Source organism: Symphalangus syndactylus, chromosome 19 (assembly GCF_028878055.3).
Source record: "Symphalangus syndactylus isolate Jambi chromosome 19, NHGRI_mSymSyn1-v2.1_pri, whole genome shotgun sequence".
NCBI classification, from domain to species: Eukaryota; Metazoa; Chordata; class Mammalia; order Primates; family Hylobatidae; genus Symphalangus; species Symphalangus syndactylus.
Window position 1 is genome coordinate 21,125,777 of NC_072434.2, and position 17,221 is coordinate 21,142,997.

The 17,221-nt window shown below is 53.5% G+C and overlaps 2 protein-coding genes across 2 annotated transcripts in view; one reads left to right on the forward strand and one right to left on the reverse strand.

The window, feature by feature from the left end:
* LMOD1 (leiomodin 1) overlaps nucleotides 1–8,585 on the forward strand; it is a 51,842-nt gene extending 43,257 nt beyond the window's left edge. The window contains exons 2-3 of the mRNA XM_055233600.2: nucleotides 4,285–5,806; nucleotides 6,650–8,585. Of these exons, the coding sequence (XP_055089575.1) occupies nucleotides 4,285–5,806; nucleotides 6,650–6,669 (1,542 nt within the window). The 3' untranslated portion in view covers nucleotides 6,670–8,585. The remainder of the gene's footprint in view (nucleotides 1–4,284; nucleotides 5,807–6,649) is intronic.
* A 4,540-nt stretch (nucleotides 8,586–13,125) lies between these two features.
* SHISA4 (shisa family member 4) lies at nucleotides 13,126–16,625 on the reverse strand. Its single transcript, XM_055233603.2, has 5 exons — nucleotides 16,349–16,625; nucleotides 15,800–15,971; nucleotides 14,840–14,973; nucleotides 13,858–14,025; nucleotides 13,126–13,627 (listed from the first exon to the last, which is right to left on the reverse strand). The coding sequence occupies exons 1-5, from the start codon at nucleotides 16,419–16,421 to the stop codon at nucleotides 13,581–13,583; spliced, it is 594 nt and encodes a 197-aa protein (XP_055089578.1). The 5' UTR covers nucleotides 16,422–16,625; the 3' UTR covers nucleotides 13,126–13,580.
* Nucleotides 16,626–17,221: the final 596 nt, after the last annotated feature.

Genomic DNA, 17,221 nt, shown 5'->3' on the forward strand with positions numbered 1-17,221 from the left:
GATTAACACGAAGGAAGCAGCTCTGCTATGTGCCGGCTCCGAGGAGCTCAGCTCAACAGAAATCCCAGCCCTGGGAGGACTCTAGGCTCCTTCTCCTTTTAAGGCAACGTCTGAGTGCTCAGGGCTACACAAGCGGCAACAAGCCCCAGCCCCTCTCATTCCTGGCTATTTGGAGGAAACTGATGATTAATCAACCCTTTCCCTCCCACCCCCAGCCTGTTTTTCATTAGGTTCTTTTTAAAGCGTTGGCACACCTCCTCAAGAACAGACACTTGGCAGATCCTTGCCAACTAGGACCCCAGGGTAGGGGAGGTAACTAGGAGGGAGTGGGGAGTAGTCCTGGATTAGGATAAAGGGGAGAAGTCAGGATGTGGAGTGTCAGGGAAGAAAGAAGGTTAAATTGAGGCTGGGCGTGGTGGCTCACGCCTGTAATCCCAGCACTTTGGGAGGCTAAGGCGGGTGGATCACCTGAGGTCGGGAGTTCGGGACCAGCCTGACCAACATGGAGAAACCCCATCTCTACCAAAAATACAAAATTAGCTGGGCATGGTGGCACATGCCTGTAATCCCAGCTACTTGGGAGGCTGAGGCAGGAGAATCGCTTGAAGCCAGAAGGCAGAGGTTGCAGTAAGCCGAGATTGTGCCATTGCACTCCAGCCTAGGCAACAACAGTGAAACTCCATCTCAAAGAAAAAAAAAAAAAGAAAAGAAAAGAAAAGAAAGAAAGAAGGTTAAATTGAGTCCTGGCTAGGGGCGAGAGGGAAGGGTCTGAATGGGTGTCCTAGCTCTGAAGGGGGCTGCGTGAAAAGAGGAGGCTGGTAGGTGAGGCTCTGTGGGCAGCTGGGCACTTGGGCACCCCAGGGATGCTGGGTGGGCAGAGAGGAGCTGCTTTGGCCCCTGATGGGGAAGGTTAGAGATGGTTACATTGACTTGGTGGCTGTTAGTGAGACAGTCAGGTCTGAAACCCAGCTTTTCCTGAACTTTCTAGGTGAAGTCGGTTAAGTCGTCGTCTCTCTGGATCCCCAATTTCTCTCTGAGTGAAGCCTACAAGCAGTGTGGGAACTCTGGAAAGGGAAGCTATGCAGTGCACAGTGGGCTCTGAGAACTCCTGAAGTGTGCACACTTTGGGAAGGGAAGGAAGAGGGGAGGGCAGGAGTCTTTGCCTGGAGGCCTAATCTCTAGACCAGGGTCCTAGAGAGGCTGGTCCCTCCAGCTCTCACCTCCAAGCTCCAAAAGTGGACAGAATCAGTGATGGAACTGCTCTCAACTTGATGGGATCAGGGAATAGGAGAGGGAATTTCCTGGTCAAACTACGGGCAGATCCTAAAAGGGCTGAATCCATTGGGTTTCCTTGTTTTCATTCTATTTGCATACTCCTCTCCTTCTGTCCCTTTCAAATCAAGGTTCAGGCCGGGCGCGGTGGCTCAAGACTGTAATCCCAGCACTTTGGGAGGCCGAGGCGGGTGGATCACGAGGTCAGGAGATCGAGACCATCCTGGCTAACACGGTGAAACCCCGTCTCTACTAAAAAATACAAAAAAATTAGCCGGGCGTGCTGGCGGGCGCCTGTGGTCCCAGCTACTCGGGAGGCTGAGGCAGGAGAATGGCGTGAACCCAGGAGGTGGAGGTTGCGGTGAGCCGAGATCGCGCCACCGCACTCCAGCCTGGGGGACAGAGAAAGACTCCGTCTCAAAAAAAGAAAAAAAAAAAAAAAAATCAAGGTTCAGTAAGGTCACCATCACTTCTGCTCCGGGGTCAAATCCAGTTGATCTGAGGGTCAAACCCAGTTCCCTGGGGGCCTGAGTGAGTGTGAGGGGGAGCTCTCCGCCCCTTGCTCCATCACCATAGCCCCAGTGGGGCCTCCAGTGCAGCTGGACCTTGGGGCCTGCAGGGCAGGAGGCTAGAACAGATACATTCCAAGGCCCTGTCTCACTAGGCCCTGTGCCCCTTGGCTGCTTATTGTGATTCTAGCAGAGGAGCCAAGGACTCTCGCTGCTAAAAAAACCCAGGGGCTGGTCCCCAATGGCATGTGTTTGTGGTGCAGGTACAAACTGTTTCCATAGGACTCACTTTTCTTTCCATTCCTCGGCGAAGAGTGGAGGTTGAAGAAATGCTACTTGGGCCCGAGAGTGCGATAGAGAGCTGCTTTCCTTTCTTCCCTGCCGTCTCCCCACACCCCAACCTGGCACTCTTGAAAGAAAACTTTTTAAATATTCAAACCGTAGTCTCTTCCTCTTGAAAAACCTTTAGGGGAGGACATCACAGCCTCCCTTTAAGTCCCAGTTGCTCTGGGGTCACAGTTGGACCGTTAAGTCTAATGTCTACTCTATGTCTAATGTCTAACCCTGCCACTTCCTCTGCTTCTCTGATGAAGATGAGAAGCAAGTGCTCTCAAAACAGGGCTCAGGCTCAGTGCAACCTTATGGAGGAAGAAACAGGGATCCATGGAGGTGTGAGTGGCTTATGCTGTGTATAAAACTCAAGCCCCCGGCCTGGCGCGGTGGCTCATGCCTGTAATCCCAGCACTTTGGGAGGCCGAGGTGGGCGGATCATGAAGTCAGGAGTTCGAGACCAGCCTGACCAACATGGTGAAACCCTGTCTCTACTAAAAATACAAAAATTAGCTGGGCATGGTAGCGTGTACCTGTAATCCTAGCTACTCAGGAGGCTGAGGCAGGAGAATCACTTGAACCCAGGAGGCAGAGGTTACCACGAGTCAAGATCGCGCCATCACACTCCACCCTGGGTGACAGAGCAAGACTCTGTCAAAAACAAACAAACCAAAAAAAACCTCAAGCCCCCATCGCAGCTCAACTGACTTGGTCCCGTGGCCTCTCTCACAAACTTCTCAGTGTCTCGGGGGTCAAAATTGAGTCACAGAATCCAAGATCTAGAATCTGGCAGAGTCTTCCAGAGGTCAGCTGACCCAATGAATTCCAGGGCTCTCCACAGAGAGGTGCTTGTCCTTAGCTAAGTTTTTACTAAAAATAAGGACAATACTCTGAATTTTAAAAAATACATATTTGCTGTTAAGTATATTTTTTACTCTGTTATGCCTACCTTCTTTAAAATTAGCTCCTTCTTATTTTAATGAAATGATGATGGTAGATAGAATTTTAAAATATCGGACAGGCATGGCGGCTTACAGCTGTAATCTCAGCACTTTGGGAGGCTGAGGTGGGAGGGCTGCTTGAGGGTAGGATTTTGAGTCCAGCCTGGGCAACATAACAAGACCCCCATCTCTAAAAAAAAAATAATAGTAACAATAATAATAATAATTTACAAATATCTTTAATTGGTAAAATAAAATGTTAGCATATGTTGATCCCTCTAGCTTTTTTTTCCTTTGGAAATGTATTGCCTTATAAAATTTCTGTATCTCAGAACTATTGACCTACTCCTTAAAAGCAGGGGCCAGGACTAAGGTGAAGGGATGTGAGGCACTCACCTTGGGCACAGAATATAAGCGGATGCCAAAAACTCAGTGAGCAAGATAAGTGATGTTTTCATATATATATATATTTTTTTTTTTTGAGACCGAGTTTCGCTCTTGTTGCTTAGGCTGGAGTGCAATGGCACAGTCTTGGCTCATCACAACCTCCACCTCCCAGATTCAAGTGATTCTCCTGCCTCAGCCTCCCGAGTAGCTGGGATTACAGGCATGCACCATCACGCCTGGCTAATTTTGTATTTTAGTAGAGATGGGTTTCTCCATGTTGGCCAGGCTTGTCTCGAACTCCCAACCTCAGGTGATCCACCTGCCTCAGCCTCTCAAAGTGTTGGGATTACAGGCATGAGCCACCGTGCCCAGCCTTCATGTATATTTTTAAAAATAAAACGAATGCAAAAAGTCCACAATAAACACCAATGCAAAATTTTAAAGACAGGATCAGTGTTAGTATTTCTCCTTTTGCCTCAGGTTCCAATGTGCTTGGCAGGGCACTGCTTGGAAGCAGTCCTTCTAAATCACCCATGATAGGAAAGGGCAATTCTGGGTCTGAGAATACTCCATAAAAGGAACTGCCACAACATTTGCAGGTGTTTGTTTGGTTGTCTCACGACCCTGAGGCCTTGAGTCTGATGTCATCCCATTTCTGCAGCTTAAACCTGAGTCCCTCTTTTGCTGCACTCAATGGAGACATCCACCCGACTCTCCCAAACAGCACAACTGTCCTTCAGAGGCTCAAGGGCAGTTATGTAAGCGCTCCCCCACACATCCCCATACTCATTCCTCTCCCTCTGTAGCCAGCTCTTCATGTTTATTTTTCTTTTCTGAATTCTTAGGAAAGCAAGCAAGTGGAGACCAAGACAGATGCCAAGAATGGAGAGGAAAGGGGCAGAGATGCCAGCAAAAAAGCCCTGGGCCCCAGACAGGACTCAGATCTGGGGAAGGAGCCAAAGAGGGGTGGTTTAAAGAAAAGCTTCTCTAGAGACAGAGATGAAGCTGATGGCAAGACTGGCGAGAAGCCCAAGGAGGAGAAGATCATCCGGGGCATTGACAAGGGCCGGGTCAGGGCTGCAGTGGATAAGAAGGAGGCAGGGAAGGATGGGAGAGGAGAGGAGAGGGCAGTGGCCACCAAGAAGGAAGAGGAGAAGAAAGGGAGTGACAGGAACACAGGCTTGAGCAGGGACAAGGATAAAAAGAGAGAGGAGATGAAGGAGGTGGCCAAGAAAGAGGATGATGAGAAGGTAAAAGGGGAGCATAGGAACACAGACACCAGAAAAGAGGGTGAGAAGATGAAAAGAGCAGGTGGGAACACAGACATGAAAAAGGAGGATGAGAAGGTAAAAAGAGGAACTGGGAACACAGACACCAAAAAGGAGGATGAAAAAGTCAAGAAGAATGAACCTTTACATGAAAAGGAAGCCAAGGAAGACAGCAAGACCAAAACACCTGAGAAACAGACGCCCAGTGGCCCCACCAAGCCCTCTGAAGGACCGGCCAAGGTGGAGGAGGAGGCAGCTCCCAGCATATTTGATGAGCCTCTGGAGAGAGTGAAGAACAACGACCCCGAGATGACTGAGGTGAACGTCAACAACTCAGACTGCATCACAAATGAGATCTTGGTCCGGTTTACTGAGGCTCTGGAGTTCAACACTGTGGTTAAGGTGTTTGCCTTGGCCAACACGCGAGCTGATGACCACGTGGCCTTTGCCATTGCCATCATGCTCAAGGCCAACAAGACCATCACCAGCCTCAACCTGGACTCCAACCACATCACAGGCAAAGGCATCCTGGCCATCTTCCGGGCCCTCCTCCAGAACAACACGCTGACCGAGCTCCGCTTCCACAACCAGCGACACATCTGTGGAGGCAAGACGGAGATGGAGATCGCCAAGCTGCTGAAGGAGAATACTACCCTGCTCAAGCTGGGCTACCATTTTGAGCTGGCCGGGCCCCGAATGACCGTCACCAATCTGCTCAGCCGCAACATGGACAAACAGAGACAAAAGCGGCTGCAGGAGCAAAGGCAGGCACAGGAAGCCAAGGGAGAGAAGAAGGATCTGCTGGAGGTACCCAAGGCCGGGGCCATGGCCAAGGGCTCCCCAAAACCTTCACCTCAACCATCTCCAAAGTCCTCTCCAAAGAACTCACCCAAAAAAGGGGGTGCTCCAGCTGCCCCACCTCCCCCTCCCCCTCCCTTGGCTCCACCCCTTATCATGGAGAACCTGAAGAATTCACTCTCACCAGCTACCCAGAGGAAGATGGGAGACAAAGTCCTCCCTGCCCAGGAGAAGAACTCCCGTGACCAGCTATTGGCCGCCATCCGCTCCAGCAACCTCAAGCAGCTCAAGAAGTTAAGTAGTTGTGGGCATGAGCCAACAGGGCGGGGCTGGGTAGGGCCTGGAGGAGAGGGCAGGACTGCAAAAGGGAAGGCATGCAGAGGAGCTCATGTTGGCTGCAGATGATATAGACTCCCAGGGCCCATAGGGGACTTCAGGTCATCTCATGCATCCTCCTGCCTGCAGGCAGGTCACACCTGTACATCCCCTAGAGCTGAGACTCTACCCTTCCTTTAAGGAGCTTCCTTTAGCCCCTCACTCCATGCTTCTCTTTCATTCTGCAATGAAGCCTGTTTCTCCTTAAAATGGAGAAATGGCCTCTACAGAGTAGTTTTGTCTCGGGTCCTTCCTTTAAGTCTTCTCTTCTCCATTTCCCCAAACAAAAATGATCCATGCTTTACTTAGCTTCCTCTCAAGACCAGCCGAGTCCTACAGGTCAGTCCATCCGAAAGGTCTCTGGGAGATTCACCTCTCAGGAGAGTCTACCTTTGCCTAGCCAGTGCCATGGACACAGGAGCCATCCCTGGACACCCTACTTCTCCAAGCCCTGCCTCCCCTGGAAGTCTGACCTGAGTGACAGAGTCCATGATCGTTTGTCCATTTGGTTGGATACCCAACCCCCACAACATCATCTGGGACAAGATATCATGAGATAAAGGAAAATCTCAATTGTAATTCCAGTGGTCACTCGATGACATCCAATTTTTACAGACAATGAAAAATGCTCCCTCAGTGTCAACATCTCATTCACATTCCACAGACATAACATATTGCAGTGTCTCGTGTGTCCTTCCAGTAGGGAGGGAGGTGAGGTGGCCGAGCTCCCTTCTCTAACCTGTCTCTACTTTGCCCCTACAGGTGGAAGTGCCCAAACTGCTTCAGTAGGACCAGGCTGCCAGGCACCATCTGCCAATGCCATGACTGCTCAGGCCTCACCTCCCAGGGCTACACAGACCCTGCCCACCCTGTCCCTGGCTGACCTGCTGTGGATGTCCCTATTCTGCCATGGGAGAGTCAAGGCCTGGGTCACGCTCAAGGAAAGATGCCTTATCTCTTCTCACTTTCCTTTTCTTGTCTCTGAGGCTCTCCAAATTTTGCTTTAATACCTGGAGCTCAGGTTTCCAGACAAGAAGAGTCCTTTTAGCACATCGCTGAGAAGATGGCACTATCCAGGGCCCATGTAGCTGGCAAGCTGCAAAAGGCCTGTGATCCAGGAAAGATGTCCCACAGGGACCACATCCACCCCAGCCCTACTGCCCTCCAGGGCCAGGATTCAGGCCTCTGAGGAGCCCACGGGGCAAAGCTGCTGGGCCAGTGGCACTCTGTGTGGGAATATGGCAGAAAGATGGAGAAGCATGGGGGCCCAAAGGGGAGCCTGGGGAGGGGCTGAGGATACCCCAAAGTCCAGGCTAATCAGAGGACGTGGCAGGGGCAGTGGCCTGGATGCACAGTGCCTGATGGGAGTAGGCTCCAGACAGGAGGAGTGGGACAGACAGCAGCTGGACTTGAAGGTTTGATGCCAAAGTAGACATTTTCCTCACACCCACCTGCTACTGTATGAATAGCTGTGTATCTGTTTTTCCATAAGATTTTGATAATATATACAAACCTTTAGCTGTGAATGGCTGTGCCCCACCTGTTGTCCTGAACTGTGAGTCCTGATCCTAACCCTGGGCTCCTTGGAGGACTCTAGAAGCTCAGGTTCCCTGCCACACTATTTGAGTTGGCCATGAAATAAATTCACATCCTCAGAAAGTACAGCATGGAGGAAAATCTGAACTCTGAGCAGAAGACTCTCCAATGACCTGGTTGTCCAGGTGTAGAAGGCCAGGCCTCTACTAGGTCTGCTCCTGAACCAGTCCTGCTGCCTGGAGTCAGTAGCCAGAGTTGTTCTCAGGGGTGCTGGGGCAGAGTGGTGCCCAGGGTGCTGGGATGGCTATATTAGGCATGTTCAGGGATGCTCATTCCATGACTCTGCCTAACCATGGGCTCAGGGCCAGGTCCTCACAGCAGTCACAGGCCCAGGAAGGAGGCAGGCAGAGAAGTGGAGTGACTATTTGGAGAATAGCACCCATACCTGTGTGCCTTAGGGCTCAGAGGGGCCTCATCTTCCCCAGCCCTCCCCACCTACTCACCAATTCCACTTCCTTCCCCAACTGCAGGAATGCTGACAATGCTGCCATGCCCACCATTGGGTGTAGATGAAAGGCACCTTTCTGAATTTCATTCTCTTGAAGGTGCTGGCACCCCTTGGCACTGTGGAACGGCCACCTTGGGTCTGTGTCACTTGTAGGTTTCTCTGCCTCCAGGTTGCCTCAACAGCAGGAAGCACAGCAGTTTCACCATCTTTGAGGTGAGGGTGGGGTGCCCCAGCTAGGAAGCAAGATCGCTGTGCTAGGTCTGACCAAAACCAGAGGGCAGTCTAGTCCTGGGGGTAAAGCCCTCAGATCCCAGGGCACACTCTTCTCCATTCCCTCCACCCACTTGCCTGTCACCCCAGTCACCTAAGCAATCACTGGGCCCAGAGGAGAGGAGACAGACACACGCTGGCTCCTGGACCTAAAGGGTATGAGCTGGAGCTAAGGCCAGCTAGAGCTTCCACTGTCAGCCCTCACTGTCAGCCCCACTGCACCCCCCTGTGCCTGCTGGGCACTGGGCGCTAGCTAGATGCTTTAGGTTGCTTCAGCTGATCCTTCAGGTCTGTGAGGTGGATACCAATATTCTATTTTGCAGATAGAATTTGGCCCAGAGAGGTTAACTAATATATCCATGATCACACAGCTAATAAAAGTCAGAGCTCAGGTCTTTTTTGTTTGTTGGTTTTGTTTTGAGCCCAGGTCTTCAGGCCATAGAACTGCTTCTCATTAACAGCTCCCCTTCCTTCCCTCACCGAAATAAGGCTGTGACGGTGCTGCAGGAAAGCACTGGACGCTCACCTGAACCCAAACAACCTGCCTCCAAATCTTAAGGCTCCAATAGAACCTGTCACCTTAGGAAGCCCTTTCTACCAAACTTCAAACATGATTTAGCCAGAGAGAAAAACCACTCCCTACTGTCCCAAGCAACAAGTGACCTGCCCTCCTCCTCGTTGCCACTGCGGTGGGGATGCTGTTTCCACCCTGGATGATGTCATCACTCCTCTAGTGCACTTGAACCTGGTGCGGGAGCGCAGCGCCACCTGGGGGTGGACTGCAACCCAGATTCTCCAGCTGCTCCAGGGGTGCCCTGGAGCTCTGCTAGGGACCAGGGGAGGGAGGCAGTTCGAGGGAGGGGGAGGAAAAGACGGGCAGATAGCCTGGTGAGCTTTGGAAAAGGGGCCCAAACTCCGGAGGCTGTGTTTCTGCTGGGCCACGCACCCGCTGCTGCCCACCTGCCCCACCAGCACTGGCAGTCACCCATCTGTCCAGCTTCCTTTCCTAAAACTTACAGGGGGAAATCCAGAAAGGCTCTATCCTTGTCTGGTGCCCGTACTGTACAAGGACAAAAAAAGAGGTTCAAAGACAGCAAATGACTTGTTGAAGTTGATGAATCAGGATTTGAACCCAAGTATCTTACCTCTGGGTTCATCCAGCAACCGGATGAAGCCACGGTCTGACCTCCACCGTCTCTGCCTGCAGCCCCCACTGTCATATCCTTCACTCTGCCCCCCCACCCTCCATCACTTCCTGGAGAATCACATTCCCTAGCTCCAACCTGCAAGGAAGGGAGGCTTCACCTCTCAGCTCTCTTGGCCCGCAGGGCCCAGCTGTTGCACCCCAAGCTTCTTGGCTCCTGGTCCTATCCAGATGGGAAAAGCGTCTTTCCCTCCACCTTCCCAGCACTGGGACCTAGGCCCTGGTGCCGGCTGTGGGTGGGATGGCAGGCACCAGCAGCTGCCAAGGCGCTGGCCTCACTTGTCCTCACAGAAGCTCAACCTGCAGGTGAACAAGGGGCTCTAGGCCTGGGCACTGTGTCACACATGTGGCACTCTTTAAGAAACATGGTGGCACATATACACCATGGAATATTATGCAGCCGTAAAAAATGATGAGTTCATGTCCTTTGTAGGGACATGGATGAAACTGGAAAACATCATTCTCAGTAAACTATCGCAAGGACAAAAAACCAAACACCGCATGTTCTCACTCATAGGTGGGAATTGAACAATGAGAACTCATGGACACAGGAAGGGGAACATCACACTCCGGGGACTGTTGTGGGGTGGGGGGAGGGGGGAGGGACAGCATTAGGAGATATACCTCATGCTAAATGACGAGTTAATGGGTGCAGCAAACCAACATGGCACATGGATACATATGTAACAAACCTGCACATTGTGCGCATGTACCCTAAAACCTAAAGTATAATAATAAAATAAAATAAAAAACAAACGAAAAAAAGAAACATGAGATCTGGATGCAGGTCACCCATGAGCTTCTGGACCACCAAGTCGGGAGTGCCATGTGCTGCCCCCCTACTCTGCACCCTGCATGGCCAGGCTGGGGCTCCTGACCCCTGAGTTTGGCCTGACTAGGGCCTGTGTTGCTGTGGTGCTGGGCTAGGTTGCCAGCCTAAGAGTGGCCAAGAGATTGCGGCCCCCCTCAGCACCCTTCCCCTAGCACCTCCCACTCATCCTGTCTATGCCCCTCCTACCCCTCCCTCCCTCCTTCCTCCAGCCCTCTAGGGCCCTTCCCTTACTTGCCCCTCCCTCCTTTACTCTTTGCCTGAAGTGCCTCCCTTCTGTTCACCTCTTGCGGGGGTTCCCCTTCTCCCCTCACCCAAGGTGTCTCTCCTTTCTTGCCAACCTTTCCCCCCCTGCCCATTGTATTTCCATGTGTCCCTGCCCTAGCTCCTTCCCCTGCACCTGACCCCTCCCATCCACCTGTGAGAACCGCTTCCCCCTGAGCAGGCCCAGCCTGGCAAGATTCCTGCCCTAAGAATGCACTCCTCTTGCTTTTGTCTAAAAATGCCCCTCTTCTCCACATGTGCCTTCCAGATGTGGCACCTTGGGAGATTCACCATTCCCTCCCAGCCTAGCAGGACCCTATTGACACTACTGAGGTACCCCAATCCTTGAGGGACACTGCCCCTCCCGTCCTCACTCCTGCCTGCCCTTATAGGGTGCCTGATTGGCTTTCAGGGGTGCTAGTTGAGGAACAAGGTGATCCGGAGGGGCAACTACAGCTTTGTACTCCCCTGGCCCTGCTGGGCTCCCCTTGTTTCCCAGATGATGAGTCAGATGAGGTGGGGTCAGAGGAGACTGCAGTGGTTTGGGAAGAGACGTAGGGATGATTGCCTCCACTTAAAGAACTCCAGGATATGTGAGAGACCTCTTCACTGCTCAGAGCATGTGAAAGTCCTACTCTGTCACAGTTTTGCTCCTTTTCTTAGAATTCTCTTCAGTGTTTTGCAGAGTTAGCTGACTGGAAATGGGGCAACTCCACTCTTCCAGTCTCAGCTATGGCTAGGGTAAACCTGCCTCCTATCCCAGACTACAAAGCATTTTTTCATTGGCACCAGGTTGTTGATTCAAGGATAATTAATTCTGACTGGCATCACCTTGCATACATTTATACATCATTTCTCGGAGAAACTAAAAAACCTTAATATGTAGATCTCTTCCAGCTCCCAGCTTCTGGAGAGAGGAGACTGGACTCCAAACCTCAGATGACTTGGAGACCCTCTTTCCTAAATTGTGAAGCCAGGCACTCCAGGGCTCCAGCTCCCACCTCTTGTCCCCACCCTCAAAGAGAAAGAGGATTTGTACCTGTGGCCTCAGCTCTATCTCTACCAGCATCAGCAGCCCCTCCCTGTCTGGGTCTGATCCAGGGGCAGACATGTGGGCCCCATGAAGATTTCACTGGGAAGGGGAAAGCTGTGAATCTAGGGGCAGAGCTCTGCCCAGGGGAATTTCTGACCCTGGCCCCGAAACCCTGGCCCAGGAGCTCTTGCCTTCCAGGCTGCGTGACAAGAGATAATCCTCAAGAGTATGTGGGTGGCAGAAGGCCCTGGGGGCATGGTCAGCACAATGGCCATATCCAGAACCCAGCTGGGCTGCAGGAGCCCAGAGGTCTGACGGGGCAAGGCAGGAGAGCAGAGCCTGAGGCTGCAGTGGGGCTGGAGTACCTGTGGATGGGGAGAAAAGGAGGGCTGGGCTTAGAGGATACTTGGATAAGGGGCTTGGAGAGGGGAGGAGCTCTTCATTGGTGGGGCTTTGCCAAGCTGAGCTGACACTTTTCCCACCTGAATTAAAAACAATAAAACTTCCTTCCCTGGATCTGTCACCAGACAAGTCCTGAGAGCACAAGGACCACGATCCCAGGGAACAAGGAGAAGGAAGACAGCCAGGCAGCTCCAGAGGTGGGGGGCTCTTCTAGGCAATATTTGTGGGAGGAGGGGGAGAAAAGGTCATATCCCCCACTGTGTGGCTCAGTGGGGGTCACAGACATGGGCCTGGGGACTGGCAATCCAAGCAGCTGACAGAAGCACCTTGCACCAGGTTCTTGGGTCACCCAGTGTCTCTACCTGGCTCCTAGTTCTAGGATCTCTAATCAGGAAGAAAAGTACAGGACTAACAGTTTCATGTACATACTATTTCAGCCTCCTGACAGCCATGGGGTATTATCCCCATTCGATTTATTTATTTATTTATTTTTATTTATTTAGAGACAGATCCTGGTTCTGTCGCCCAGGCTGGAGTACAGTGGCGCAATCTCGGCTCACTGTAACCCCAGCCTCCTGGGTTCAAGCAATTCTCCTGCCTTAGCCTCCTGAGTAGCTGGGATTACAGGTGCCTGCCACAATGCCTGGCTAATTGTTTTTGTGTATTAGCAGAGACAGGGATTCACCATGTTGGCCAGGCTGGTCTTGAACTCCTGACCTCAGGTGATCCACCCACTTCGGCCTCTCAAAGTACTGAGATTACAGGCATGAGCTACCACGCCTGTCCTATCTCCATTCTATAGATGAGGACATTGAGGCTTGGGAGACATGGCCAAGGTCAGAAAGTGGTGGGGCCCAGAATGAATCTAAGGGTACCTGAACAGGAGCTGCCTTTGTACAGTTAGCAGTGCCTCAGCTGTTGCAGAGCTGTTGATCCCTAGCAGGGAATATCTGTAGTGCAAATGAGCATCTCTTCAGAGCTGTGGCAAAATTCACCTCGTTGTCTTTAGGAAGCCTTTAGGAAGCCAGGAACAGTCCGCCTTGGTCTGCTTGTGGATGGGGGTGAGGATGGTGCTGTGCTCCGGTGCTGGTGCTGGCCCTTCCCTACTTTTGGAATATGGAGTGGGCAACAGTCTGGGCCCAGCTGAAGGCGGTGTTCCTGGAAGGTGTGGATGGGTCCAATGATGCGACTGATATGAGTTATGTCTTTACAGCTTTAATCTAGCAGGCCAAATATCTGGCCAGTGGGGCAGCCAGAGAGGAGGGCTACTGCCAGCTGCTGATGGAACCTCCTCCCTCCCCCCACCCCAGCCCAGAGGGGACAAACAGTAGGGCCCCAGCCTTCCTGGCTGGGATCTTGGGAGCAGAGGGACTATTTGAAAACAGGCACTGTGACCCAGGCTGTCATCTCCCCCCCTTGCCCCCAGTAAAAACAGCCCATAATTCCAAGCCCTCCCCCCAACCCCTCATAGTTCTAGTTCAGCTCCTGTTCCACTTCCCTGGGGCTCTGTCCCCATAGGGCCCAGGGCTTGGCTTGGTCTGGGGCCTGGTGGCTGGAGGACTCCTGCCACCCCCAGGACCAGATGCAGGTACAGGATGAGGGCATCTCCCAAGGTTGGCATCACTGAAGGGGCAGCAGAGACATGGCTGGTTCCTCAGGCTCCCGGGTAAGAAGGCTGTGGTGGCATGTAGGGAGGAGGAGCTGAAAGCCAAAGAGACAGGATGAGGGTGAGTGGTGGCATAGGTTGGTGAAAAGTAACCCCCTACCCCCGGGGCAGACAGGACCCATGGGGAAGAGTGGGCCTGGAGGTTTCGGGCTAGAGGTGGAGGAAGTCTGGGAGAGGGAATCTGAGAATGAGAGAGGCACAGGGGAGGTCGCAGGGCAAGGGGTGGGGGAAGGCAGCAGCAAGGGGCTCCAGATTGCTTACTTACCTGCAGGGTTGTAGACTGGGGGCCCAGCTGGGTAGAGTGGATATTGGGGAGCAGGACCACTAGGTGGGTACATGAAGCCAGGCTGTGGGGGTGCAGGGCCAGCTTTGGGGTCCTGGGGGTATGGGTACACTGGCTGCACTGGGATGCCTGTCATTGGAATCTCCTGGCCTAGATGGGGGAGAACGATCAGCATTCAGAGACCCATCTCCTATGGGAAGCCTCCTCCTCCTGCCCAGGAAACCAAGGTAAGCACGCTGGTGCTGGCCTCTGGCAAGCTCCAGGCTGGCCATCTTTGCCTCCCACACCCTGCTTGGCAGAATTAAGCAGGGAGCTGTGCACGTGGCCCCAGCTGGTCAATCTGTGTTTAGCAAGTTTGCTCCTCTCAGCAGGTTTCAGAGACCTCATGAACCAGGGAGCACAGCCCAGGGAATATCTCACTTGGGCAAGGAGGGGACAGCTCAGGGCTGGTATCCTGTAATCCAGCAGAGCTGCCACTAAGAAGGTCTTCTCCTAGCCCTTCCCTCCCACACTGATCTCCCATATGGCATCACTGTCCCCATGTCCATCAGGTTGTGGCATATGTGCATCACATGCCAACACTCAGGCACATATTTTGCCATCCACTGGAGCACACTCAATTAATGTTCATCACTACAGACCTGACCCTGTGTACTTACTAAGAGTCATATGCATGCATACACCCACTGCACCCACTATTGTTGACAGACTGCACTCCTGTACACATTTGAATCTTCATGTGTATGCACAGAAATGCACACAAAGTCTGATGTTCCATATATCCCTAGGCATATTCTAATATTCACGGGTTTACAAGCATTTTTCTGGGTTTTCATGCTGGCAGGTGTGTGTATACAGAAGCACATACTACTACAGAATTTACCCAGTCCATGAACTCTCTGCTGTCCATTATGAGACTTAGCCCAGCCCATCTGAGGCCCATCTTGCCCAGTACTGGGTGTACCTTCAAATGGGCTCTGGAGCTGCTGGCGCCGGCGGTACAGGTAGCAACAGGAACAGAGGAAGCAGCAGATGGTGGTGGCAACCACAGCAACAAAGAGGATCACAGCTGAGGCGATGCCTGCTATGGTCTTGGGACTTTAGACAAAGAACAGGTCCTCTCACCTTCCAACACTCATAGGACGGAGTCCTTATTATGCTGGCTCCAACTCCTGGCCAGCAGGGGGGCCATGGGATGCTGAGATTTGGGGTTCCTTGTGGGGCTCTGCCCAGTCCCTGTGAAGGAGATCTTAGAGGACCTCCACTTCCCAGAAGGCTATGCTGCCTGGCTGGCTAGTGTGAAGCATACGGGGATTTGCAGTGCGCCCCCAACCATTGCTTTTATATCTACAACTTAAATGATTAGACATACAGCATAACACTGAAAGGGGCCTTAGAAATAATCTAGAGCCATTTTTTCCAAACCCCACTTCAATCAGAAGTCTCTATATCTATTTTATATATGATATATTAAAAAAAAAAGTTTGACAACCACTAATTTGGCAAGCAATGACCCATAGAAGGCAAGTGTCTTCTCCAAGATCACACAGCTAGTAAGAAGTGGACCTGGGAATCAAACCCAAGTCTCCTGCCTTTGTGCCAGAGCTTCTTCCACAAAGCTACACTGTCGTCCAGCTGTTAACCTTGAACCCTCCCTCCCCATGACCTGACAGGACCAAAGGGAGGGCTGGAAACCCCTGGCCCAGCCAAAGCCTATGAAGGTAACTAACATGCCTTTTCTGGAACTCCCAGGCACCAGCACCTAAGCACCTAGCTCTGCCGCCAGGGTTGAGTCCTGCTGACTCTATTCAGCTAAGAATGTGGAGGTCGACAATGGAGGAGGCAGGAGTCCGGGAGGGAGGAAGGGGAGGCCTCTGGAGAAAAGGATGGAGGAGGGGGTGAGGGTGAGGAGGCAGGAACCCACCTGAAGGCCAGGCAGTGCTTCTGCTGCCTCTCGGTGATGAGCAAGGTCAGGTCCCTGCAGCAGTACCGATGGTAGCAGGTCCCGCAGCAGAAGGTGAAGAACTCGCAGTTAAACCCCGGATGCCAGGAGCCATTCCGGTCCAGGTACCACAGGCAGTCCTCGCCGGCCAGCGCTGCGGGCAGGGATTGGGGGTGCCCAGTGGCCACCAGGCCAGTTCATCCCCAGCCGCGCTCGGCCCCACTCCCCCGGCGGTCCCCAGCCTGCCGGCTCCCGAACACTGAGGGTTGTCCCTTGTCTCCACCCTGAGGGTCTCAGCCCTAGAGCCCCTGAGGCCTCTGCCTGAAGCTGACCCTGCACCCCGGGATCAGCCTCCCATGGCCCAGCATCCTGGCGCTCCCTCTTCCCGCTTCTTGAGGACCCAGCAACACCCAAGGCTCCCGTGGCAGCCGGAGGGTTTCGGAGAAGCCCGGAGCCCAAGCCCCTCGGATCGGCCCCTCCCCTTCCTCCGCCCCCATTCCACTCCTGCCGCATCACTCCCCATCCCCTTACCCAGGGGAGCCCCCAGCACCAATAGAGCGATTGCGGTGAGCGGCGCGGCCCGGCGGAGCCCCGCGGGTGCCATGGTGGGGGCTGGGCGCGGCCGGGGTCAGGCCTCCCAGAGAAGGGACCGCAGGACCAAGCCGGCCAGCTGGAGCTGCGGCGGGGCCCAGCCCGCGGCCAGGCTCGGGCTCCTCTTCCGCCTCCTCTGGGGGTGGGACTAAGCGCCCCGCCCGCGCTAACCCAGCCGGCGCGGCTCCGCGCAGCGCCCAGGAGTCCACCCACCAGCGACGCCCACCTAGCCTCTGGAGTTGGGTGCCCCTCACCCAGCAGAGCACTGCCCTGCTCCCCCTGTCCCCGGCTCCGCAGTGGTTCCTCCCGTCCGAGCCACCATGGGCACCGCGGGCAGTTGGGCACTGCGGCCAGGGAAGCCTGGCTGTGTCCTGGACCCGCCCCCGGCCTGGGCCCAATCACTATGCTGGACTCCAGAAGCCCCGATCCTGGTGCCACCTCCGAATGCCCAGACACATGGGCCAACCCTGGAGGAGCAGGGCTGGACCTTCACTTGTGGGGGACCTCCTTTGTGGCGTCCAGCCTGGGACATCCTGTTGGGGGCGGAGAGGGAAAGAGGCTGGATGTCGTCACCCCGCCCCCATTCCCAGAACACAAGCACTCATTGAGAGGCATTCAGAGTGGCTTTGTCCCCAGCGGTGTCCACAGGCCTGGACCCTGCCAGCTGCACTGGCTCCCTACGATAGACCCTTCCCCCTTCCAAGTGGACAGAGCTGGCTTGCACCAGCCCATGGCCTTACTAGCAGCGAAGGCAGGCTGCTGGGGCCACCTGGGGCCCATCCAGTTAAACACTCTTCACAGTGAAAGCCCTTC